Source organism: Lynx canadensis, chromosome B2, assembly GCF_007474595.2.
Source record: "Lynx canadensis isolate LIC74 chromosome B2, mLynCan4.pri.v2, whole genome shotgun sequence".
Taxonomy (NCBI): domain Eukaryota; kingdom Metazoa; phylum Chordata; class Mammalia; order Carnivora; family Felidae; genus Lynx; species Lynx canadensis.
Window position 1 is genome coordinate 120,570,447 of NC_044307.1, and position 25,143 is coordinate 120,595,589.

Consider the following 25,143-nt stretch of genomic DNA (forward strand, 5'->3'; position numbering starts at 1 on the left):
ATGAAGATTTGGCCTTGTGGAAAAAAAAAAATCCAACATCCTACAAAATTGAGAAATTCAAGAAAGCCTGTGATGCTCACTGCTATTTGCAACACAGCTCCGCAAGCACAGAGGTAACTTACTATGCACAACTGAGAATCTCCGGGAAGGTTGGAATGATACTCATTCCAGCAGAGACGCCATTCAAGACTAATATCAGCACCAGCAGCCAGAGCTGACTGCAAAAGAGTTTTGGAAAAAGAAACAAAACGAAACGACATGAGCATGTTGATAGACACAGGGCTCAAGTTAAGGAGGGCAGGCTGAATCCCAGAGAAGCGTGCTTCCGAGACGGCATCACTAGCCGGCCTCATTCCCATCTGATCCCACTTCATTCCGAGACAGCACCCTCTGGCTCCTCCCACTTTGAGGGGGGTGGCGAATCAATTCACCACGATACCTCAATTTCTTTGGTCACATATATCACATGCCCTCTTGTCACCATACGGAATCTTTTCAAAATTGGTTAAATGTTAACGCTGCTCCTTCAATCACTTGGCTTTGAAATTCAATGGACAGAAAAAAAATGGCATAGAAGGGAACTGGTAAAGAAGGGGCAGGAAACTAATTTGCTCGGCTTCCTGCACTGTGCCAATGGCTTAACATCCATTACCCCCATTGAATCCTTGCAGCAATATTCTGCCAAGTAAGCACCATCATCAGCTCCTTTTTGGAGATAAGAACACTAAGGCTCTCGGAAGCTAAATGATTTGCCGGAGTTCACATACCTAGTAAGTGGCAAAGCAAAATGCAAACCCAAATGTGAAGGACTCTGAAATCCTTGCCCTTTCCATGTCACACTTGATCCCAGAACCAGCTGAAAAGCTCTAAGCTCCCTTTATTTTAGCAAATACATTACCCTTAACAAGCTCCAATGAGCCGGTACCACATGCTAAAAATGATACAGAAACAAACAAACAAAAAAAAGACTTGATCCCAGACTCAAGGATTGAGAAAGAGTAGGAAAAAAAAAAAAAAAAACACGTTTTAACAGCTATCAACCAAAGGGAGGCGGCAACAAATGCTATTTTCAAAATAAAGTACAAATAAGCGTGCAATTGAAACACAAAGGGAGAAGCGGTTTTCGCATTTGATGCAGATGTGATGATGCATTTTCTATCTGCTTGTAGCAGTGCCACCTTCTGGTAAGGTAGAGTACTGCCAGTCCAACCCAACAATTCAATAGCGTCCTAAATCAAGGCAGCTATTTAAATAATAAGGTTCAAAATACGAAACCATACCAGCAGCACACAAAAAATTTCTGTAGTAATTCTTAATGTTATTCAGCCAAAAATACAGAAGAAGGAAAAAACATTACCTTTGAATGTGCAAGACCGGGATAGGTCCCAAGAGCATGTAGCATCCGGCTGTGATTATGTTTCCCAAAACCAGAAACCATTTCCTGAGATGCTGGTAAAGAGAAGGAGAGTCCGAAAAACCCCTGAGAGGTAAAGCCCCTCCACAATCAAAGCATATACACAAAAATCACTGAAGAACACAAGCCCTGACATTTAAAAATCCAAATACAGGGGCGCCTGGGTGGCGCAGTCGGTTAAGCGTCCGACTTCAGCCAGGTCACCATCTCGCGGTCCGTGAGTTCGAGCCCCGCGTCGGGCTCTGGGCTGACGGCTCGGAGCCTGGAGCCTGTTTCCGATTCTGTGTCTCCCTCTCTCTCTGCCCCTCCCCCGTTAATGCTCTGTCTCTCTCTGTCCCAAAAATAAATAAGCGTTGAAAAAAAAAATTAAAAAAAAAATAAATAAAAATCCAAATACATTGAAGAAAATGAAACTTTACATTTAAGAGAAAATAGGTAGATGGTAAACAGAAAAGCGAGACAATATACCCCAAGATAGGGAGTTTCTAAGGACAAGGATTCCTTGGGAAGGGAGTGTATTGTAGATTTTACACATGATGAACTATCCCCAAAGTAACAATTTAAAAAGCAGCCATCCTGGGGCGCCTAGATGGCTCAGTCAGTTAGGCATCTGACTTAGGCTCGGGTTCATGAGTTCAAGCTCCATGTCGGGCTCTGTGCTGACAGCTCAGTCTGGTACCTGTTTTGGATTCTTTGTCTCCTTCTCTCCCTCTGCCCCTCTCTTACTCGCTCTCTCTCTCTGTCTCTCTCTCTCTCTCAAAAAATGAATAAACATTTAAAAAAATAAATAAAATTGGGGTGCCTGGGTGGCTCAGCCGGTTGAGCGTCCAAATTCGGTTCAGGTCATGATCTCACAGTTGACGAGCTTGAGCCCCGCACTGGGCTCTGTGCTGACAGCTCAGAGCCTGGATGGAGCCTGCTTCGGATTCTGTGTCTCCCTCTCTCTCTCTGCCCCTCCCCTGCTCATGCTCTGTCCCTGTCTCAAAAATAAATATAAACATTTAAAAACATTTTTTTAAATAAATAGAATAAATAAAAATAAAAAAACAGTCAGCACAAGGAACCACCTGGTAGATACAGTACCTGAAAAATTCACACTATTTAAAAAGCACCCAATAAAATTACTCCTTTTAAACTACTTGAATGCAGGCTGAAAATTCTAGGGGTAAAATACCTGCTCAGTTATATAAGACTGTCTTAAAACAAGCTCCAATCACTGTTTAAGACACTTGCTTTTTGTCACCTGGGTTACTAAGTAAACTCTATGTAATTTAGGTTGTGATAAATATTTATGCAAGTTTAACAAAGAGAGGAAATGCAAACAAGTAAAAAGCACTAAAGCCACAGAAGCTTGGTATTTGGTTAACAGTACTTACTAGTACTGTTTACCAGCATCTGGAGTGAATGGTTTAGACCTAAGCAAAGGAGAACAGAAGGGAATTTCTATCAGGATAGCTACAGGATAAGCAATGTACATTTATGTAGCCACCCCTTTCATTCCCACAGAAAAAAAAACTAAATTATCTCCTCTCAGTCTGACCGAGTCCTAATTAGGGACTCTGCCCTAATTATTTTATTTTTTTAAATGCTTATTTATTTTTGAGAGAGAGCGTGAGTGGGGCAAGGGCAGAGAGAGAATCCCAAGCAGGCTCCGCACTGTCAGTGCAGAGCCCGATGTGGGGCTTGAACTCACCATCCGCGAGATCATGACCTGAGCTGAAATCAAGAATCGAACGTTCCACTGACTGAGCCACCCAGGCGCCCCCTGCCCTAATTATTAAGGCCAATCCGTGTATTTTGCATCAAGTGAGTTTCATCCTCTAGAGAGTCTAATCCAATAGTTTTCAACAGCCTTGTTAGCACAGACCCCTTTTCCCCAGAAGAAGCAATTAAAAGTGAATGTTCTCTGAGTGATGGCAGGTTGGAAGACATGGGAACCTCTCCATCAACTCCGAAAATTGAATATAGTACAATTTAAGTGTTCTCGCCCCCTCAAGTAAAAAAACAAAACAAAACAGAGAGATAATACAGAGGTGATGGCTGTGTTAATTAACCTGACAGAGGACATCCTTTCACAATGTATTCGGATCCCGAATCACCATGATGCACACTTTAAATATCTTACAATTTTACTTCTCAATTAAACAGTAATAAGCTAATTTTTTTTTTTAAATTTGAATGTCAATTCTAATCAATGGACCTCTAGAGTTCCAGAAGTACAGCTGGAAAGCTCAGCAATCTAAATACACAAAGGTGTTTCTCAAACGTAGGTTAAGTGTACGTACTGGTATTTTATCACTTAGTAAACCAAACAGCGGTGAAGAAATGGCGTAGGATAGTGCCAAACCCAGGAATACCAGTCCCACATAGCCAGCTGGTAAATTAAACTGTAAAAGAAATTTTTTATTAGAGTTACACCATTAAGTCATTTTTTTACATAAACAAAAATCTTTTCTTTTTTTTTAAAAAAAGTTGATTTATTTATTTTGAGACAGAGAGAGAGAATGAATGGGCAGGGAAGGGCAGAGAGAGAGGGAGAGAGAGAATCTCAAGGAGGCTCCGTGCTATCAGTGCAGAGCCCGATGCAGAGCTCAAACTTATGAACCGTGAGATCATGACCTGAGCCAAAATCAAGAGCTGGACACTTAACTGACTGAGCCACCCAAGTGCCCCACACATAAATCTTTTCTACACACTTCTTCAGCTCTTGTTATCTACCATGAGCCCACTATTAACACTTAGCATCCTTCCTAATTTTGGTCTTACTTTTTTAAATGGATTACTTTTTCTTTATGAGGGGGAAAAAAATCTAATCAGAGGTCAAAAGTCCTAGATATCTTGTTTTGCAGCATTTGATATTGTACGTATAAATTTGTTTCTATGAACCGTAGTATTTTTACATATATTTTTACGTTTAAACCAGTGCTGCATAAACTTTATGTGCATGAGAATTACCCAGAGAACTTTTTTTTTTTTTAATGTTTGTTTACTTATTTTGAGAGAGTGAGCATGAGAGCAGGGGAGGGACAGAGAGACAGGGAGAGAGAGAGAGAATCCCAAGCAGCACAGAGCCAGACACAGGGCTTGAACCTTGAGATCATGACCTGAACAGAAATCAACAGTCGGTCCCTTAACTGACTGAGCCACCAAGGCACCTCCCAGAGAACTTGTTAAAAGGATTTCTTAGTTGGATCCAAGTGCTAACATGCCTTGGTTCAAGGAATGGAAAAAAACAAAAAGGTTCTTGGGCTTCAGACCTAGAATTTCTGATTCAAAAGGTATGAGATGGGGCCAGAGAATCTGACTTCTAATAAGCAACTAGGCGATGCTTACTGTCCATGGACTGCAGTATAGTGATGTGAAAAACCCGGAGGATAATATCTATTCTATCCATTTCAAAGGGATATTAATATCTAATTTAAAGAATTACATGGTATGACACTTTACAAAAGGCTTTTAAAACAATAAGTTAACCACATCACTCTGTGATATTGTTACTATTACCAGCATGATACAAACACCTTTCTTTAGTTAACTGAATTGTTTTCATTTCCTTAATTTCCTTAACTGATTTTCTTAAGTAAGCACATGAGATTTATATAGGAGTCCATGTACATTTCAACAACTTTATGACAAATTAGTCCCTGAAAGATACGAGGAGGAAGAAAAAAGTCAGAGATGTCTTCTTCCAGTTTTATAACTGGTCAAGACAGCATGGAGCCCTCGCAGCCTAAAAGGCTGGGTCACCAGTGACTGGACAGTGAACTGTCAATTCAAACAATGATGTAAAGTCAGAAGAATGGCAATAGGATAAAAAAACTTTCTATAAAAAAACAGGAAAACTCAAAGATGTATTTTTTTTATTTTTTTAATGTTTTATTTATTTTTGAGACAGAGAGAGACAGAGCATGAGCAGCAGAGGGGCAGAGAGAGAGGGAGACACAGAATCTGAAGCAGGCTCCAGGCTCTGAGCCATCAGCACAGAGCCCGAGGCGGGGCTCGAATGCACGAACCGTGAGATCATGACCTGAGCCGAAATCGGACGCTCAATCGACTGAGCCACCCAGGTGCCCCTCAAAGATGTATTTCTAAGTGTATTTAGAAATTGACACTTGTAAAGATTTTTTATGAAATAGACATGCGCAACTGGGATTTACCAGACTTTGGCTAAGATATTTTTTCCTCATGTGGGCAGAAACTCTTAAGAAGATACAAAAATGACTCCTGGAGAGATACACTGTTGATGTGACTGGAATGTGTCCTCATAAACACAAAATGTTTCTTGTTACCTTATGGATGCTCACTGCTTAAACAAGATATTATATTATTTTCTAAGTCTTGGGCAAGGCATCAAAATGACAGTGTCCATGTTTATCTTTTTGGATATTTCACAAACACAAAACCATCCCTAGTGCCTTTGAGGAATTGTGTTTCTGGTAACTGCTTTTTTTAATTCCAGTACCTCACATAAAGTCAGCATGGGCCGCAATTAGATTTCTACCTCGATAAACACATGTTAATCCTTCAGTATAATTAACTACCAGAGTTGGTCATACACTTTATCACATCATTGATAATCCTTTTTCCAGAAATATCTAAGAGTGGGGCGCCTGGATGGCTCAGCCGGTTAAGCCTCCGACTCTTTAGCTCAGATCATTATCCCAGGGTCCTGGGATCGAACCCCACACTGGGCCCCACTTCAGGCTATGCACTGAGGACAGAAACTGCTAAAGATTCTCTCCCTCCCTCAGCCCTTCTCCCTCACTCGTGCTCTAACCTCTCTCTCTAAATTAAAAAAAGAAGAAAAGGAAAAGAAATATCTAAGAGCAAATCTCTACAACAACCATTTACATTCAGAATTTATTTTCCAGCACTAAAAAAAAAAAAAAAAAAAAAAAAAAAAGAAGAAGAAGAAGAAGAAGAAGAAGAAGAAGAAGAGTCTTGGTTCCTTTCTACCATCCCAGATTAATATATCCCATAGTCATTCAATTATATGTAACAGCCTAAAAAGTAAGTGGACCCACAGGGGACCTGTTAGTGAAGAACATCAAATGAGCTACGGAGTACCCCAGATGCTTCACTGGAATTCAAACAAGTAGAGGAAAAGTGTCCTTGTCAAGCACTCGGGATAGTTCCCAAGCCAGACATGTGATGACTCAAGCAAGACCTTGAAAAGGAGACCAATGTTTGGGCCACTTGGCGAAAAGGTTCTTTCACTTGCCCTGAATCAGACCCCTGGTGAAAGGGATGCCACAGAGGGAGGGGACAGGCTGTGTCGGGGTGTAGATCTCATTCTGTCTCCTCACAGCCACTCGGAGTCTTTCTACAGAGTGGGGCCCCAGAGCAAGCAAGTGCACCCACCTTCCACAGTGCAGAGCTCTCTGACAAGCAGGCTACTCACCTTCTCCAGAACAAAGAGAGACAGAGTAGGATCAAGGAAGCCAAAACATGAGCTGAGGGAGTTGATGACGAAGGCTATAAGTGCGATCTTGGGTAACGTGATGAGTTTCCAGAATGAGTGTTCACCTGGATCAGAGTCTAAGGGTAAAAAATCCAAAAAAGAGTAATTAAAATTCTAACCTATTTGGAGAAATGAAATTGGTAAGGTCATCTTTTATCTGGTAATCAGAATAACTGCACCTCTGAGTTTGCCTAAAATTGCATATTGTCTGCATTTGCGTATAAATTATTCACACCTAGAAGCCACATTCAGTCTTCTTAAAGACAATTTCTCAAATTGATAAAGAATCCACTGGAATCAGAGTGTGAGGAGAAGAGGGGGCCTTAGGTTATAGGTTATAACTTTGAAGCAAGTTGAGGCCTTCCCCCCAATGAGATAGAGACTATATGAAGTTAGGTTTGGTGCATGGGAAGAGCCAGAAGCTTTATCAAGGAAGGGAGAAATCTGAGTTCATCAAAGGGCACAGACAAATTTTTTTTTTTTCCTGATGGCAAAGAAAACACCAGATTGAGAAGGGTGTTACTGAATCATGCATAAATCACATGAGCATTCAAGGTCAACTGAGCACGGACCTCACTTCTAGCATCCCCCTTGCAGTAACCCAGATTCTTTACTGTTCCCAGCAACAGGAACTGTTGTATCCAAGCCTCCAGTCACATGCTATGATTCCTTTCTTTTTCTCCTGCTAATTTTTCAAATTCTATTCACTCTGTGAGGTCTGGCTCTGGCCCTAATTATTCCACAAATCTTACCTTCCTCTGTTTCCTACTGCACTTCTGCTCTGTACCATACCTTTCAGCAACTAAACCACATTTCATTTTACATTGTTTACTATTGTTTGGTGATTTTCCTGTCTTCCCGTTAATTTACTGAGCCATGTCTTTGCTGAGTCAGGTACCGTGCAAAATGCTGGGCAGACAAAGACAAAGAAGACAAGCTCAGACCCTGTTCTCACAGAGAAGTTACAGTAAAGAGTGGAGAGAAAAAGGATGGAACAAGGAGGGAATCTTTCAAAGCACAGCAGATAGTTGGCTAAAACAAAACAAAAACAAAAACAAACAACAACAACAAAAACAGAGAAAGCCATATAAAGAAGACTTTCCTCAAGTAATAATATCTAAGTTGGTGCCCAAAGCATGAGCTTAAGATGAGCAAGCAAAGAAGGAGGAAAGAATAATCCAGGCATGTTATTCCAGGAATGGTACATTCCAAGACTCAGCAGTGAGGAAAACTATTCTGAGTTTGAAGGAAATGAAAGAAGAGAAGCAAAGCTAGAGGATGGAGATTAGAGTAGGGGACACCAGCACGGTGGAGAGAGAGATCATACTGCAGAAGCATGTTATGCAAGACTTTGTAAAACATGCTAACAGGCCTGAGAAATCACTACGGATTCTAACCGAGGGGTAGGAATGAGATCTGTGGTTTAAAGAGACCTCTCTGTGGCCTTGTGGAGAATGGAGACAAGAGGACCAGTTAGGAGGCTGTTGGGAGTGCCAGGCCAGAGATGATACTGGCCAGGTCTGGGTAAGGAAGATCTTTGAGGATGAGGATTAGCCCCTGTTATGCTCCCATTTCTCCAAAAACACCCACCATGCTTCATTACTTAATTCTTGGTGAATAATGATCTAGCATGGAACAAATTCAAAGAAACACAAAGATCGGTTCAAGTATTTTAAGTGCTACATTTAGACTTTGTCAGGATACAAGGGATAACGGTTAAACCATGATGTCAGTTTCTTAATTATTAGCCAAATATTCAATGCTAAACAGTCCACGATGCTCAACCACAGAAAGTGCACAGACTTAGAAAGGGGACAAGCACTAGCATATGGCTCGGTGCAGTAGGGCCAGCAAGGAGACTCCATTTGGCGAGTATTTTGAATTGTTTATTAAAGATGTTCATTAGTCGCCTTTAAGATATAAATTATAAAAGATCAACTTGAATTGGTTATATCTACTTGCATATAAAAGGTATTATGGATTTATGCTAGAAGATAAATTATTATGGCAGAAATGGCCCCCTTCTCTAAATCCAAAGTGGGAAAGATGAGAAATCATAATGAGAGTACGTAAGAACGTCCATAGCAACAAATACATAATGAGTTTAATTAAACTGTTGCAGAAGCCCAAGTAATGAAAACCTAGGCTGATTATCTGCTTTAAGAGACAGATGAGGAGCTTTTCCAAGCTACTCAATTACTCTCTCTGCTCCCCACAATTCTGACATATTCTTTGAGAGAGACATGACCCCCTGGTTGACCTGGCCTGCCACAGGAAGCTACTGGTAGAGGCGAGGAAGCAGGGGAGGGAAACAGGGAACCCCTCAGGTGTGAAGGGGCAGGAAGCATGCTGATCACTGCAGCACTACTTACTGAGCATTTATTCCAATGACCGAGAAGCTTCAGAAGGATTTCCCAGAAGAGGTAATACAAGTTAAGTTTTGAAGGATGAGGAGGGATTAGAGTGGAAGCGAAAGGGACAGGTTTCAGATCATGTGACTCCTCTACTGGGATCGCACAACAGCTTCCTCACAGCTTTCAGGATAGGGCTCACATTTCACAGATTTACAGATTTTTAATAAGAGGATCGGCACGTCCATGACTGTGCTTTAGAAATATTTCTTTAGAGCAGTACAGGAGAGGGGACTTGATGCACAGATTCAAAGGATGAGAGAGAGGGAGGGACCAAAGTTGACTCTAGAACGATGTTGGCTATGAGTCTAGAATGGGGTAAAGGAGTGGGGTAGAACTTGTAGGACACAAAATTCTGCCAATATCATCAAAATAAAAGACGATTTAATTGTCAGGCTTCTCTCCATAAGCTCTCCCAAAACACTAATTTTATTTAACTTTTTTATTTTTTTAATGAACCATTTTTTAAAATATTTATGTATTCATTTTTGAGAGAGAGAAAGAGAGTGCATGTGTGAATCGGGGAGGGGCAGAGAAAGAAAGGGAGACAGAATCCGAAGCAGGCTCTGCGCTCAGAGTGGAGCCCGATGTAGGGCTCGATCCCACACCCTGGGATCATGACCTGAGCCGACATCAAGAGTTGGGCTCTCAACTAACTGAGCCACCCAGGTGCCTCCCAAAACACTAATTTTAAAAAGTACTCCTTAATGAGAACACCTAAACCTATACTTACAGGCTTTACATTATCAATCTCAGAGATCTTTTTATTAATACCAGTTTTTTCCATTCAATCTAAATAGAAGGTCCTTCCATAGATAACCAGTGTTTGCCAAAAAGTTTGTTCATAGAAATATAGCTAACTGGGACTTTGTTGAGTTCAATGAAAATGCCGGGAGATTTTAGTTGAGGATTAACAGAAATGAAGAGAAATGACCATCAAGTAACTAGGCTGGTGGCAACCAGAGGGGGCCGCAAAAGATTGTCGGGGGAGGGAGGAGGCGAGGGGAGCAGGCCAGGACTCCAGGAGAAACAGATATTGGGGCCGGTCCAGTGCCTAATCACACAAGTTCTAAATACCCTGCCCTACCATTAATTAATAAACACAGTCTTTCCCCCATACAGTGTGGTAAAGGGCGAACGTGACTCTTTTCCCTGCTCCATGACAATGTGACCTGGTGTCAGTGTCTTGATTACTGGTCCATTGTTCATCTGTGAACCAAGCAACCAGGACGCTCAACCACAGAAACCACAGTAGAAGAAGTAGTTGTACTTCTCACAAGTAGAAACCACCGTCTTACATGTTTCAGCATGGTGGTGCCTCTCTAGAAACATTCTCTGGCTCTCTCCTCTCTAGCCTTCAAGTTAGCTCTCCAGCTCTGTTCCCTTTGTCGTCGGATAAGTGTAAAATGCCAGCTATGTCACTAGGCAATCTTGCTTACAGTGAGAATAACCCTTACCTGGTACAGAAGAAACTGTACATGAACCTGCACACCATGATTTGTGCCCTGAGTGTTCTGACTCTTGTACCCGGCGCGTCCCTCGTGGTGATCCTGAGAGCTATGTCCAGGGAGTTGCTACAGGATAGGTTGACTCTTATGGGGTGTGAAGGTTTGAAGCCAGAGTGACCCCCATTACTGCCTGATGTGGCCCTGTGTCCTTGTACTTGGGCTGTGCTTCACAGGCAGCTGGGAGGACCACTGGGGAGAAGGTTAGGCCTTGCCCTCCCGTCTGGTGGCCTTCCAGGAAGACAGTGCCATGTGTGGCCCTTGGTAACTCGTCATTCTGAAATATTTAATTAAGTCCAAGAACACCTCTGGTGGACACTTTATATGGTGATGTTTTATGACAAGGAATTAAATATTCGTTAGTTCTAAAGGTCAGAAAAAAATTGTAATATATAGAGATTCACATAAACTGCCTACAGCAACATTTCTCAAAAGAGAATCAGCTCTTTCAGGGTACTCTAGAAATCTACCATGGAGCATACAAGATGAAAGTGAGTACTGTTAACTTGGTCCCCTATACATGTATAAAAATACTTCAATTTAAGATTCTTAAAGTGAGTAATAAATGCAGTCTTACCATAATTAGGTAAAATGTACATGTTGAGTGGTACCATCAGCAGAACTATGCATCCCAGAAAGATAAAAGGCACCTCATAGCCAAAGGATTGATACAAGAAGCCACCTAAAGGGGGCCCTAACACTAGTCCCAGGCCAGAAAAAATCTCAAGACTTCCCTAAAAATGGGGGAAAAAAAGAGAATTGAGTCAATACAGTTGGTTTGAAGAATTCACAAATAAAGATTTAATGGACGCTAATTGAGAAAAAGGCTATCCACTTCACAATTTACACACCCAAACCCACCCAAACCCAAGATGAACCAAAACTTTACACATGCATATTGAAACCACAGAAGTACTAGAAAAATAAAATATGGGAGGAGGTTTTTTTTTTTTTTCTATGGTGGGGAAGTTTTTCTAATTATGACACAAAACTCAGAAGACACAGAAGAATCATAAATCTGATTACATGAAAATGTGAAAAAACTATGGATGTTAAGCACATAAAAAAGACAAATGAAGAATAGTAAAAAAAAAAAAAAAATACTGACAAAGGACTAATTTCCCCAAATATATCAAAAGAGCTAATACTAATCAATGGGGGAAAAATGAACAACCCAATAGGAAAATGAGCAAATGCTACAAACAGACTATTGACACATGAAAGAAAATGCAAATACATCTCAGGCATGTAAAAGAAAGCTCACCCTCACTTTAAAAAAAAAAAAGTAAACGGTTAAACCACAAGATAACAATTTTTACCCATCACCCATCAAACGCTCAGCAGGGGCAGCAAAGTGAGGAAAGAGGCACGTTTGGACACAGCTGGTGAGTGAACACAGGAGGGTAATTTGGCAAATCTATCAATATTACAAACGCACATACTCTCTGGCCCAGAATGCCATTCTGGGAATTGAATTTATATGGGGAACCGTAAAGATGTGACATGGTGTATGCACAAGCTTGTGTGTTATAGCACTGTTTGCACCAGGAAAATACGTAGACAATCTAAATATTCATTGACAATTTGAAGAAACTATGGAAGTATGTTACCTCCATCTAGTGAAGTACCGTCTACTGCTACTAAAGGGAGGTAAAGAGTAAGAAACTCTTCACCCATAGGCATAGAAAGATCTCCAAGATGGTTTCATTGTTAGCATATCAGCCAGGTTCTGAACAGCGTAGAGAGGATGCGACCACGAGTGTAAAGAAAACAAAGGGGGAAGGAATCATGCCCTGCGTGTGTGTGTGCACTTGTGTGAGCATGTACATACATGTTCATACACACATGGAATCACTCTAGAAGGAACCGATAATCCCTGTTGCCTTCTGGGAGAACGATGTTGGACTGGATGCCTGGACAACAGGTGGGTCTATGAAGCTTGAGGAAAAGTAACATATAGAATACATTCACTCTATCCTCTATTTCCTTTTATAACTTTTGAATTTTGTACCATGTAGAAGGCGTTTATTAAAATTAAAATAAACAAAACGGTGTTATGGGAAATATTTTACCATTAAAAAACCCTCACAGAAATTGCGCCATTTTAAATCAATGTAGTCTTTTTTTTTTTTTTAATTTTTTTTTCAACGTTTATTTATTTTTGGGACAGAGAGAGACAGAGCATGAACGGAGGAGGGGCAGAGAGAGAGGGAGACACAGAATCGGAAACAGGCTCCAGGCTCCGAGCCATCAGCCCAGAGCCTGACGCGGGGCTCGAACTCACGGACCGCGAGATCGTGACCTGGCTGAAGTCGGACGCTTAACCGACTGCGCCACCCAGGCGCCCCTAAATCAATGTAGTCTTTAGGGGTGTTAAACAGAGACTGTGGTTTACAACCTCACATCCTCCCTCAGACCTCAGAGAGGACACGAAAGTACTCCATTGGTAACTTTCAATTTCCTAAAGAATACAGGAATTCTCCATTTAAGCACCATGAAGCCATCCAGAACAACCATCGTGTTAGGGTGTCAGTTTCTGGCCACAGTTTTTATACAGAAACTCAGTACGGCAACATTAATTTCCCCTGTCGATCAGAAAATCAAATGGACTCCTGTCGCCGTCACAGGAGTTTCTTGGAAAGCACCTTCCAGAGTGTTCCACAGAACGGCAGCTCTTTAAGAGTTAAAAAGTGTGGCCATAGTCAAATAGAGTTGGGGAAAATATCTGTACTACAGGATTTCTCGGAGTCTTAATACACTCCCGTGAACTGGATGTCTCTAAGTTGGAAGGGACATGTGCTCCAAACATTTTACCCACAAAACCTTATTTTACAGAGCACGTCAATGGGCTCATGTTCTCCAGAACCCTTTCTGAGAAATGTTGTTTCTGGGAAATGTAAGCAGTACGCCTATCACAGTGGCCACCACTGCGTGCCACATGGCTGTACAACCCAAAATAAACCTAAGCAGCTAGCTAGCCGGCTGTAGATATAGATATTTAATTAAAATGGGAGTAAATAACGATCTCCACAGCAAATAGTGTACTTAATGGCCAAAGCTATAGTATTAATATGGGCAAAGGAGGAAATTCTTGGTACTAAGCCGATGAGGCCCTGAAGTCTCAAGGACAATTATTTGTTGGGAGGGCTGCATTTGGTCTACTATGCAAACCACACGTCCTTCAGAAATGCATGGGTCTGGAGGAGACAGGCAGGAGAGAGCCTGCTTGGGGTGAAGGAGGCAGTAGCCAAGAGCTGGGACAGAAATCTGGTACGTCACCAATGCCAGGCGTCCAGGCACCTAGCCAATATATTATGTTAATACAATGCTACCAAGTTCTGGGTTTGGGGGAAAATAAGAAAGCACTCGGCAAACGGCACAGAGGCAGGGAAAGGCTTTAAGGTCTCTAAGATTACTTCCACGAATCTGGGAAGAGTAGAGGAAGGACATTAGTATATACTCAAGTGGCCACTAGGGATGACTTTTCTAAAGCAAAGGAATGCCTCCGGCAGCTCAGCCACAATCTGGGCTACAGAGAGGCAACAAAATACTACTGGGCAGGTGTTGTTCTTTTAAGTGGTAGACTCTAAACCCAGGAAGAGACCTAAATAAGACTAATGGTATGTTCAGTGACAGCGCGCTGCTAGAAGCAGTAATTGGGGTAAAAGGTAACCAAAACACAGAAAATAGAAAAGAAAAGAAAAAGAAAGGGCAGGTCTAGAAGAATGGATTTCAGCTTTAACTTGGAAGGGCAAACAAATACTTGAGCCTACGCTAAAAGGAAAACAGGAAAAATGCGTAAAATACATACCAACACCGTGGCCACACTGTTTGGAAAAGCCTTTGCAAGAATAGAAAAAGACGCAGTTATTGCTGCCGCAAAGCTGACTGCGTCTGCTATTCTCACTAGAAAACACATAGTGGTAAATACTGGTCCTTCTGGAACTTGGTCCAACACACTAAAAAAGAACAAGACAATTCTCAAATGCCAAGTTGGTTTGTCGTTGTTGTTGCTGTTTTTTCCTTTTTACCGCTACTCACTGAAAAGAGTAGCAACTCACACAGCTATTATAATAAATCTCTTCAGAATATGAATGTTTTCAATTGCTTTATTATACAAAGGGAAGTCTCTTTTTGGGGGGGAGATGGGTAACCATTCGATTCATAATGACGGTTTAGTCGCCCTTTTCTGTTGATGCAATTGGCCGTTTAAATGATAACACTAAATTAGTTTCTCTGAGATACGTAGAATCACTCTGACCAGAACATATACAAAAGAAAGACTTCTTAGTTTCAGGTATCCCTCAGTGGTAGGACTCAAACCTTGGGGGGGAAAAGGGGGGTGGGGCAGAAAATAGAAGACCATGCCCCTTCCCTGCCAAAAAATAGAAAAAGGAAAAACAAAACAAAACAAACAAACAAAAAAAACCACTTAGTTTGACACGAAGGCTTCCTAGCTTACTTCACCATAATCTTACAGCACTCTTCCTTCTCCTATGTTCCCCAAGAAGCTGTGTAGGCTCATACATATTATTTGCCACTAGGCTGCTGATTTAAGGACTCTTAAGCTTAAGAACTTCCACAGCTATTTTGCCTCTATTTTCCCTTTTCCTGGAAATAGCAATGGAGGGAACCATTCTGAAGTGAGCATATGACTCAAGCCTGGCCAATCAGAGTACACCCTCCCCTACATTAACCTTGATGCAGGGATAGGTCACCAACAAAGATCAAGCCAGGGGCTCCATCCTGTGAATCTCCTAGAATTCCAGGAAAAGTGGCATTCTCTTCCTCTGGGAGCTGCTGGAGAATTCTTGCCACCACAAGCAGACAGCTTGTCCATGAACAAAGCACAAGAAGAGGAAAGCAAAACTGGGAGCTTGAGATAGATTTCCGAAGGCAGTATTTTAATATGTGTGCCCTGATGTTCTCCAGCTCATTCTTTATTGCACTTTCTCTGCTCGAGGCAATATGTATCTGTGACTCCGAAAAGTGAGTTAAGTTTCTGTCACTCCCACTCATAGCAGTCCTAATGAACAGATTCAGAAGCCACTTAATGCTCAGCCCTTAGAAGACTCTGTCCTTCATTAGTCCCATCCTCTAAATCACCCAATAGCTATACGCTGAGCCCTCAACAGACAATCAATGGGACGGACTGATTTAAAGAATTCATTAACATTTTAAACTGAAGATAAATTATGAAATCTGTTCAAGCTCCCAAACAGATCAGAGCATGACTTACCCAAAGAGAACTGTAACTCCTCCTGAGACAAACATTCCTGCCACAAACATAAATTTTGCTCCAATATGTACAAGCTATAATAAATGTCAGAGAAGAGTCGGTAAATCGACGACTGTTACAAGTCTACATCCAGATAAACACAAACCCACTGTATCAGGAAATATACAAGATTTGGGAAACATATGTTTGGGAAATATAGTTAATGTAATATTATAATAATTCTTTAGTGGAATGGCAACACATATTGCTTAAAAACATGGAAGAAGCAAAAAAATCAATCAACCCATTACGATAAACAAAATAAGTCAGTCAGAGAAAGATAAATAGCATATGATTTCACCCATCTGTGGAATTTAAGAAACAAAACAAATGAGCAAAGAGAAAAAAAAGAAAAGAAAGAAGCAAACCACACAACAGACTCTTACTATAGAGAACAAATTGATGGTTACCAGAACGAGGTGGGGGCGGTGGGGGGGGGAATGGGTGAAATAGGTGAAGGGGACTAAGGAGGGCACTTGTTGTGATGAGCCCAAGGGGTTATATAGAAGTGTTGAATCACCACACTGCACACCTGAAACTAATATTACACTGATGTCAACTGAAATTAAAATAAAAACAAAAAAAATCAATCAACCCTATGAACGGAGTTATCAACAGAAGCATATTTCATAAAATATAATGGTGGTTATTTCTGAATCAATGGAAATTCGAGGCTTATAGATTAGAATAGGTCATTACACAACTTTCAAAACTTAAAATGTTCCCATGAACTTTAATACTCACGTATTTTCCAAATACCAAAGATGCCAGCAAGTCAAATAAAGCATAACATCCAAAGATCATACCGGTAACTGTATTGCTGGCTCCTTTCTTTTCAGCCTTTAAAGAAACGAAAAAGGAAACAAAGTTTGACAGACAAATTAGCATCGGTGAGGAAAAATGGAGCTATCAGATCAGAGCATTGTTTTCTTATAACCTTTATCTGTGTAGCAATTTTCAAAGATTATTATTTTAAAATAAGCTGGATGGGGAAGGAAGGGAAACTATGGTAAAACCTAGTCTCTGGCATGGAAACTATTCACTCAACACACCCCTAAAGAACTGTCAGCTTTACAATCTTGAGAAAGGAAAACAAAGCTGGCAGCAACGTACTTTGTGATTTCAAAAATAAATTGCAAAGCTGAAGTAATTAAAACAGCATAAATACAAACATATGAAACAGATTAGAGACCTTAGAAATAAACCCACACATATATGATCATTGGTCTTCCACAAGGGTGTCAAGGACACACAACGAAGAAAGGATAGTCTCTTTGACAAATGGCGTTGGGGAAACAAGACATGCACCAACAAAAGAATGAAATCAGACCCCCATCTTACACCACTCACAAAATCAACTCAAAAAGACTTAAACGTTAGACCTGAAACTGTCAAACTCCTCAGAGAAAATATGGAGGAGGAGGTGCTTCTTGACATTGGTCTTGGCGATGATTTCTTGGATTGGACACCAAGAGCTCGGGCAATAAAACCAAAAGTAGACAGATGGGATGAGAAGTCAGCTATCCATAAGCCAAGGAGGGAAGCGGGAACAGACTCTTCCCTCACAGTCCTCAGGAGGAACTAACCCCGTGAACACCTTCATCTCAGACTGGTGGCTCCAGAAGCCACCCCAGTTTGTGGTACTTTGTTATGGCAGCACCAGCAAACTAAAACAGGTACCTCAGAGGGAAGGTATCATCGAAGGAGTCAATAAAGATGTAGAAAGAACACTCATGGGTCAAGCCACATTATCCATGTTCTTTGCTTAATAGATCTGAGAAGTATTCTAGAGTTTGGCCTTACTTATATAATGGCCTCACAACTAACACTTACTGGCCCCCCACTATGAGCCAGGATCTCTATTATTAAGCACTGTTTTACATGGTTTCTAGCAACAATGAAATAAAGCATGTATTTTTAGTGGGCCCCATTTTATAGATGAGGGTACAGACTTGCAAAGTTTATAGGGTCACAGAAGCCATGACAGTTTCCATCTTGAGCAGGTTCCCACGTTCACCGTAGAGACGGGATGGTGACTTCAGATATCCTAGAATCACATTCCACGGCAGCAGCTAAATATGACTTTTGGAATGTGGATCCTGCTTCACATCAGTAAGCAAGAAGAGCTATTAAAAGCAATTTCTGGTTCACATGTTATCCTGTGACAACAAAAGAGGATGCCAGAAAAAGGAGGACTAGAAATAGGAATCTTACTCTAGAATTTAAGAAGGGCCCTGTTTTTCCTTTGCCTAATTAGCTCTGGCTAGAAGGAAGGAAAACAGAGCATGCAGGAGGAAGGGTAAGTTTTTCCAGTGCATTTGTCAACCACAGGGTTCTTTTTTTTTTTTTAATTTTTTTTTCAACGTTTATTTATTTTTGGGACAGAGAGAGACAGAGCATGAACAGGGGAGGGGCAGAGAGAGAGGGAGACACAGAATCGGAAACAGGCTCCAGGCTCTGAGCCATCAGCCCAGAGCCCGACGCGGGGCTCGAACTCACGGACCGCGAGATCGTGACCTGGCTGAAGTCGGACGCTTAACCGACTGCGCCACCCAGGCGCCCCTCACAGGGTTCTAATAAGAAACAAAAAGGAAGAGCCCACTCTTTGTATCTAGACCTTTTAAAATTAGAGCGCTCTCTCCCTGCCTGTGTTTTCTTTCCTTCAGCCTTCCCTCTTGTAAGCAAAAAAAAACTAAATCAAAAACTTAAAAGTATAGCATGGGGAATATAGTCAATAATACTATAATAACTTTGGGGATACCTGGGTGGCTTAGTTAAGCATCCGACTTTGGCTCAGGTCGTGATCTCGCTGTTCCGGAGTTCCAGCCCTGCATCGGGTACCCCACTGAAAGTGTGGAGCATGCCTGTCATTCTCTCTCTCTCTGCACCCCCCCCCCTCCGCTCGCTCATTCTCTCTCTCTCTCTCTCAAAATACATAACTAAACTTAAAAGATACTGTAATAACTTTGTATGTTGACAGATGGTGACGACACTTACCGTGGTGAGCACTGCATAATACACAGAATTGTGTATTTGCTATGTTGTAGACGTGAAATTAACATGGTACGTCAACATTTTGTCAATTTTTTTTAAAAGGGATTGGAAAAATTATTAACAAAATCAAAAGACACACATCTGTAGTCTGGTGTTCCTTTGTGTGCATTCCACTAAGCAGAAGCTAACATTAGTTGCTCTAGTGCCCTGAAGGTTGAGCCAGCTGCCCAGTTTTCAGCCAGGAAATGCCCTGCTAACTGGGCATCATCCTACTTCCTCCAGTTCCTCTCTGCCCTAACTCTGCAGGCTCCACCCATCATTATATTTTCCAAATCCCAAAACTGATCAGTCTAGCCTGTCTTGTTCTGATAACTTCTCACCGACTAATGTCTCCGGCATACGCGTAAGGACCCCTGCATTCTAGCTCTGTCTCCTCCCCAGACCTGCTGCCTCTTGGACCTCACTCCAGCTCAGGCTCAAGCCACATCAAGTTGTCTGCTTTCCCGGAGAACGTGCTATTTCCTGTGCTAATCCCATGACTATCTCAAGTGATTTCTTTCCTAGAACACCCTTGCCTCTGTGGTTCACCTTGAGAGCTACCTTTCTGAAGACCAATGTTTTTTTCATATTGTCTCACTCCCAACTGGTAGACAAGGGAGGGGCATTTTCCCGATCTTTTTTCTGTCCTAACACATCCAGTGCCTGCACACTCTAGAGTGGGAGACGGTTACCCCTCCCGCTCCCACTCAGTAAATAGAACCGAACTGAGCCAGTCGCTGAACTTCTGAGTCTTGTCTTCATTGACAACATGACGGACGGCGTGCTCACTACGCTGCCTTAGGGAGTAGCTGCAAAGACCAAATGGGATAAATGCGTGGGAAATCACACTGAAAACTAAAAAGCACTCTGTATGGGTACAGAGTCACATTGTTCCTTTGGCAGAGAAACCATATCCATTCTCCTTGGTAACACGCAGAATGGCGGATGGGGCACCTGGGTGGTTCAGTCGGTTAAGTGTCTGACTCTTGATTTCGGCTCAGGTCATGATCTCACATTTGGGGGATCAAGCCACTTGTTGAGCTCTGTGCTGAGCATGGAGCCTGCTCGGGATTCTCTCTCCCTTTCTCTCTGCCTCTCCCCTGCTCGCTCTCTCTAAATAAATAAACAAACAAACATTCTAAACAATAAAAAATAAACACATGGGTATATCATCTCCATGCAACCAAGCCAGTTGCAAGCCATAGTTTCATGCTATGTCCCACTCACCTCCAGATTCCAGGTGGATTCTCTAGGGGTTAACTCCCTGTGAGTCTGTGCCATGAACTATAAACCCTAATACCACATAAAAGGCAATGATTACAAAGAGCTAATCAGTATTAACCAGAATTCTTCCTTGGGACAAACCATTGCCATTAGATACCATCAGAAATTCAAGTCAGAAAAAGGGAATTTAGTGGATCATGTCTTCCTAATTCCAAAAATATCAATAAGCGAAAAACTCCAGGAGACAGACTTCCTGTCTCAGCACAGACCTTTTGCAGTAACACTCAAATCTCAGTTACTCAAAGCACCCCCTTTGTTTCAGTTGCAGAAACCAAACAAAGATTTATAAAACTACATGGTAAGCAAAGCAATCCTCAGAAGGTCAGTTATATTTAGGTGAGTTATTTCCCGAGAGGATATTCTTCCCAACTGGATTGTTTTTATATCTGGTGTCAAATATTCTGTCAGAAGTCTTTCTGTTTACTGAAGTTCTATGCATCATCTTTACTAAATGCAGAGTTTCACATTTCACATACTGTAAAATGAAATAATGCAAAGGGCTTTTTTTTAAAAAATTAGAGTTCATAACAATATTAAAATGTCTCACCTCCTTGGGGAAAAAGGGTCCAAGGATAGAATAGCACATCATAGAACCCAAGTTAATGGAAGCTGCCGATATCAGCACAAAAAGCTGTTCTCTTGAAAGCTGTCTGGATGTCTCTCTTGTACCTCCTGGAGGGCCATCACCTTAAATGCAAACATGCTACAGTCACAGGCATGTAATTGGGACTGCTGATTGAAGTTGACACATGTCACTTCTGTGCAATGTAAAGATAACATATGCTGAGCTAAGGGCTATTTTGAATATACCACATTTGATAAAATGTCACACAAAATCTGGTACAACACTGTCATTTTGAAAACACCTCATTTTCAGGGCAGAATTTATCAAACCATCTGAAACCTGTTTTGCCTCCACTATTTCTTCCACCTTTGGTAAATTCCTTCAAGAAGGATGAGGCAACAAGGTGATCTCCAAAGGGTGCTACTCTCTAAAGTATAAGGTAACTATAATGAAGTTACCAGCCTCATACGTTCCATGGACTTAACAGTGTTCTAAACATGTCACCTTAGCTGTTGGTTAAGCATTCTGGAGTAGTGTAGAAGTCAAGTGAAGTGTAAGTGGGAGAAAACAAGCTAAAATATTCAATTGGCAAATGACATCTTACAATGGTAATGCTCCTGGAGAGACAAGTCCCATAAATCGGTAAATCAATACACATTTTACACTAATAACTGGCCTTTTGCACCGATCATTTTCATACTGATTCCCAAGGCTAAATCTTCATCTAACTTAAAGACAACAGGTCAATTACTCAGTTTCAAATATTCAGCGAATCTATCAGTCATTTTTAAGTTCAATGGTTTGGAAAAAAAATAAATTTAAGGAAGAAGACTGTACTTGGTTTGCTCTACTTTTCAGAGGTTGTCATTGCGGTCCAGGAAAAAAAAAAGAAAGAAGGAAAGAAAGGAAATCTGTGCAAGATGAGGAAGTCTCAAGAATCTTTGTAAAACTTCTGGAGTAGATGAGGAAGGGAAGTGAAAGTTAAAAGGGGAGGAACAACAATGGAATGTTTTACCTTTGTCTAATGGCATACTAATTTGAATGCATTTCCAATCACATGGTAATTTATAAAAGCAGCGCTACAGAGGAGAAAAGTCTTGAGAGAACTCTCTCTCCTGGGCCCTGAACTTTAACCCCTTGCAGAGAGAGAAGCTCTAACCCGAACCCCACCCTCAGGCCCCAGGCTTTTCGAATCTCTCCGAAACAAACCAAGCTAAAGCTAATTCAATCGTGGGTAAAGGGGACAGGACCCACGCCACCGAGAGGTGTCCGTCCGTGCCGCTATCGGTCACCTCCGGAGAGGCGTGGGCCCTCGCAGTCCCCCGGCGCGTCCATGCGCGGTGCGCGATGCGCGGTGCACGGTGCGCGGACTCCGGCGCCGGGGCTCCTGGGTCCAAGCCCGCTCCTCGGACTCGACCTCGCACGGGCAGACGAGCCGGCGGCGCCTGTTCAGCCCGACCCAGGCATCGTCGCTTCCCAACGGGCAGCGCTGGGCCGGGAGCTGCAGGCAGCGGGGGCGGACACCTAGGGGCTCCGGGAGGCGGGGCGGGGGCGGGGGCGGGGCGGGGCTGGGGGCGGGGGCGGGGCGGGGTGGAGCACCCCCCCCCCCCCCCCCCCCCCAAAAACACAGGCTACCATAGTAATTCACGACCTTGGATATGTTTGGGGTGGGGTGGGTAAGGGCTAATCTACATTCCAGGTAGCTGAACCGCCAAGTTTAAAATGAGTAAAATGTATTTCTACTAGCAGTAAGAAAGGAAGCTTATATAGGCACAGAAGAGCTACAGTGCCTGAACTGAAAGGTGCTAATGTGAACTAAGAAAATTAGTCCTCATGGGGCGCCTGAGTGGCTCAGTGGGTTAAGCTTCCGACATGGGCTCAGGTCAGTCCGACGTGGGCTCAGGCCATGATCTCACAAGTTTGTGAGCTCGAGCCCCGCGTGGGGCTCTGTGCTGACAGCTCAAGAGCTTGGATCCTGCTTCAGATTCTGTCTCCTTCTCTCTCTGCCCCTCCCCCTGCTTGCGTTTTCTCTCTCTCTCTCTCTCTCTCTCTCTCTCTCTCTCTCTCTCTTTCTCTCAGAAATAAATAACCATTAAGAGAAAAAAAGAGGGGCGCCTGGGTGTCTCGGCTGGTTAAGCGTCCGACTTCGGCTCAGGTCACGATCTCACGGTCCGTGAGTTCGAGCCCCGCGTCGGGCTCTGTGCTGACAACTCAGAGCCTGGAGCCTGTTTCGGATTCTGTGTCTCCCTCTCTCTCTGCCCCTCCCCTGTTCATTCTCTGTCTCTCTCTGTCTCAAAGATAAATAAATGTTTAAAAAAAAAAAAGAGAGAGAGAGAAAAATAAAATTAGTCCTCATCAACCCCCAAACACACGGTATTTATAAAAGCAGTGCTACAGAGGAGAAAAGTCTTGAGAGAACTCTCCCAGGCCCTGAACTTGAACCCCTTGCAGAGGAAGAAGAAGCTCTAACCTGAACCCCACCCTCAGGCCCCAGCCGTTTTGAATCTCTCTGAAACAAACCAAGCTAAAGCCAATTCAATCGTGGGTAAAGGGGACAGGACGCACGCCACCGAGAGGTGTCCGTCCGCACTGCTCTTGGTCACTTCCGGGTGAGTAAACGACGTAGTGGTTGTAATCCCTTAAATCATACGCGAGTAAACTTGAAATGAATTGACTGGATTAACTGATGTGAAGCACCCAGAGTAGAAAAATATTTGCAAGAATTATGGTGAATGTCGAGGAAGCATAGCTGGGAGTACACCTGTCGAGGCAGATGGCCTGAGTTCGAATACAAGGCACTTACTTTCTGTTGGTGACTTTGGAGGACAAGGTCAATTTCTCCACGTGCACAATTGGGGCACTGATGCCTGGCTTGTGTGTGGCTGTGAGCACTGGTGATAAGGTCTGTAAAGTGCTTGGAGCTGGACCACAAAAGCCGCCACCTTACTGTCACCATCACAACACTCCCTGCTCGCACCACACCCCACCTACACACACACACTGAGGCTTCACTTATCTTCACCTTATTTACTACTTGGGAAGAGCTAACTATCTGGGAAATTCTTGATTTGGGGCCAAGATAAAATTTAAAAGACTATCCAATGACCACCTTGTTCCAGACATGGTGAATTTAAAGATGAGTAAGCCCCAACCAGCCTCAAGTAGCATACTTCCATCTAGCAGGTAAAACAGACATCTATTGATAATTTCTTATGATACAATGAACTCTGTAATAGAAGCATATTGGCAGAACTATTTACTTTGGCTCAACCAGTCCAGGGTGGCTTCCTGAGGAAGAGAGGTTACCTTGGGTCTTGAAGTTTGTGCAAAAATTCCTGGGTAGGTTAGGAGAGCCTCAAGCCATACTAAACAGAAGGATTAGCATTAGCAAGTTTCCTTCCAGTGGCTTTCTAGAATCTTTATGATCTAACCCCTGCTGGCTTCTCCAATCTATGTTCCGTCTCCAATCTAACACCAAACTGTAAAGGAGATTTTATTTTTTTTTTTTTTGCATTATTTTTTTGATGATTACATTTCCTTTTTTGTTCTCTTTCCAGACTGGCCCTCTTATTTATTTTTTTTTTTCTCTTCTACTTTTGATCCCTTACTGTTCTTGGTCCATCTGATAGGAGTTTCCCCCTACTTTATCTTCCAGTCTTTCAGCTGGATTTTTCATTTCTGTTGCCATTTATTTCTATCTCCATTCCTTTTCTTCTCCCCTCCATCAGCAATCATTTTTGCATCCTTTAAGATTTTATTTTTAAGTAATTTCTACACCCTACATGGAGATTGAATTTACAACCTGAGATTGAGAGTCCCATGCTCTACCGACTGAGCCAGCCAGGTATCCCGTTCTTGTATGTTTAATACAGCTCTTTTTTTGTTGGTATGTATTTTCACAAAATGTGTATTCTTTTTTTTAAATTTTTAAAAATGTTTATTTATTTTTGAGAGAGACAGAGTGGGAACGGGGGAAGGGCAGAGAGCGAGGGAGACACAGAATTTGAAGCAGGCTCTAGGCTCTGAGCTGTCAGCACTGAGCCCGAAGCGGGGCTCGAACCCATAAACTGTGAGATCATGATCTGAACCAAAGTCAGACACCCAACCGACTGAGCCATCCAGGCACCCCCCATAAAATGTGTATTCTTATTTTGCATCCATCTACCTTTCATTTATATAAAGTGTATTGTCG

The 25,143-nt window shown here is 42.3% G+C and overlaps 1 protein-coding gene across 3 annotated transcripts in view; it reads right to left on the reverse strand.

The window, feature by feature from the left end:
• The window catches only part of SLC18B1 (solute carrier family 18 member B1), a 28,529-nt gene extending 6,090 nt beyond the window's left edge, over positions 1 to 22,439 (reverse strand). Inside the window, exons 1-10 of one of the 3 annotated variants that reach the window (XM_030316379.1) lie at positions 22,244 to 22,439; positions 20,934 to 21,073; positions 16,814 to 16,909; positions 16,031 to 16,104; positions 14,603 to 14,750; positions 11,369 to 11,525; positions 6,816 to 6,952; positions 3,700 to 3,801; positions 1,358 to 1,449; positions 123 to 218 (exon numbers count right to left, since the gene is read on the reverse strand). In XM_030316379.1, coding sequence (XP_030172239.1) covers positions 123 to 218; positions 1,358 to 1,449; positions 3,700 to 3,801; positions 6,816 to 6,952; positions 11,369 to 11,525; positions 14,603 to 14,750; positions 16,031 to 16,104; positions 16,814 to 16,909; positions 20,934 to 21,073; positions 22,244 to 22,286 — 1,085 coding nt within the window. In that variant the 5' untranslated portion in view covers positions 22,287 to 22,439. The remainder of the gene's footprint in view (positions 1 to 122; positions 219 to 1,357; positions 1,450 to 3,699; positions 3,802 to 6,815; positions 6,953 to 11,368; positions 11,526 to 14,602; positions 14,751 to 16,030; positions 16,105 to 16,813; positions 16,910 to 20,933; positions 21,074 to 22,243) is intronic. The other 2 variants (XM_030316380.1, XM_030316381.1) reach the window with 2 other exon arrangements.
• Positions 22,440 to 25,143: the final 2,704 nt, after the last annotated feature.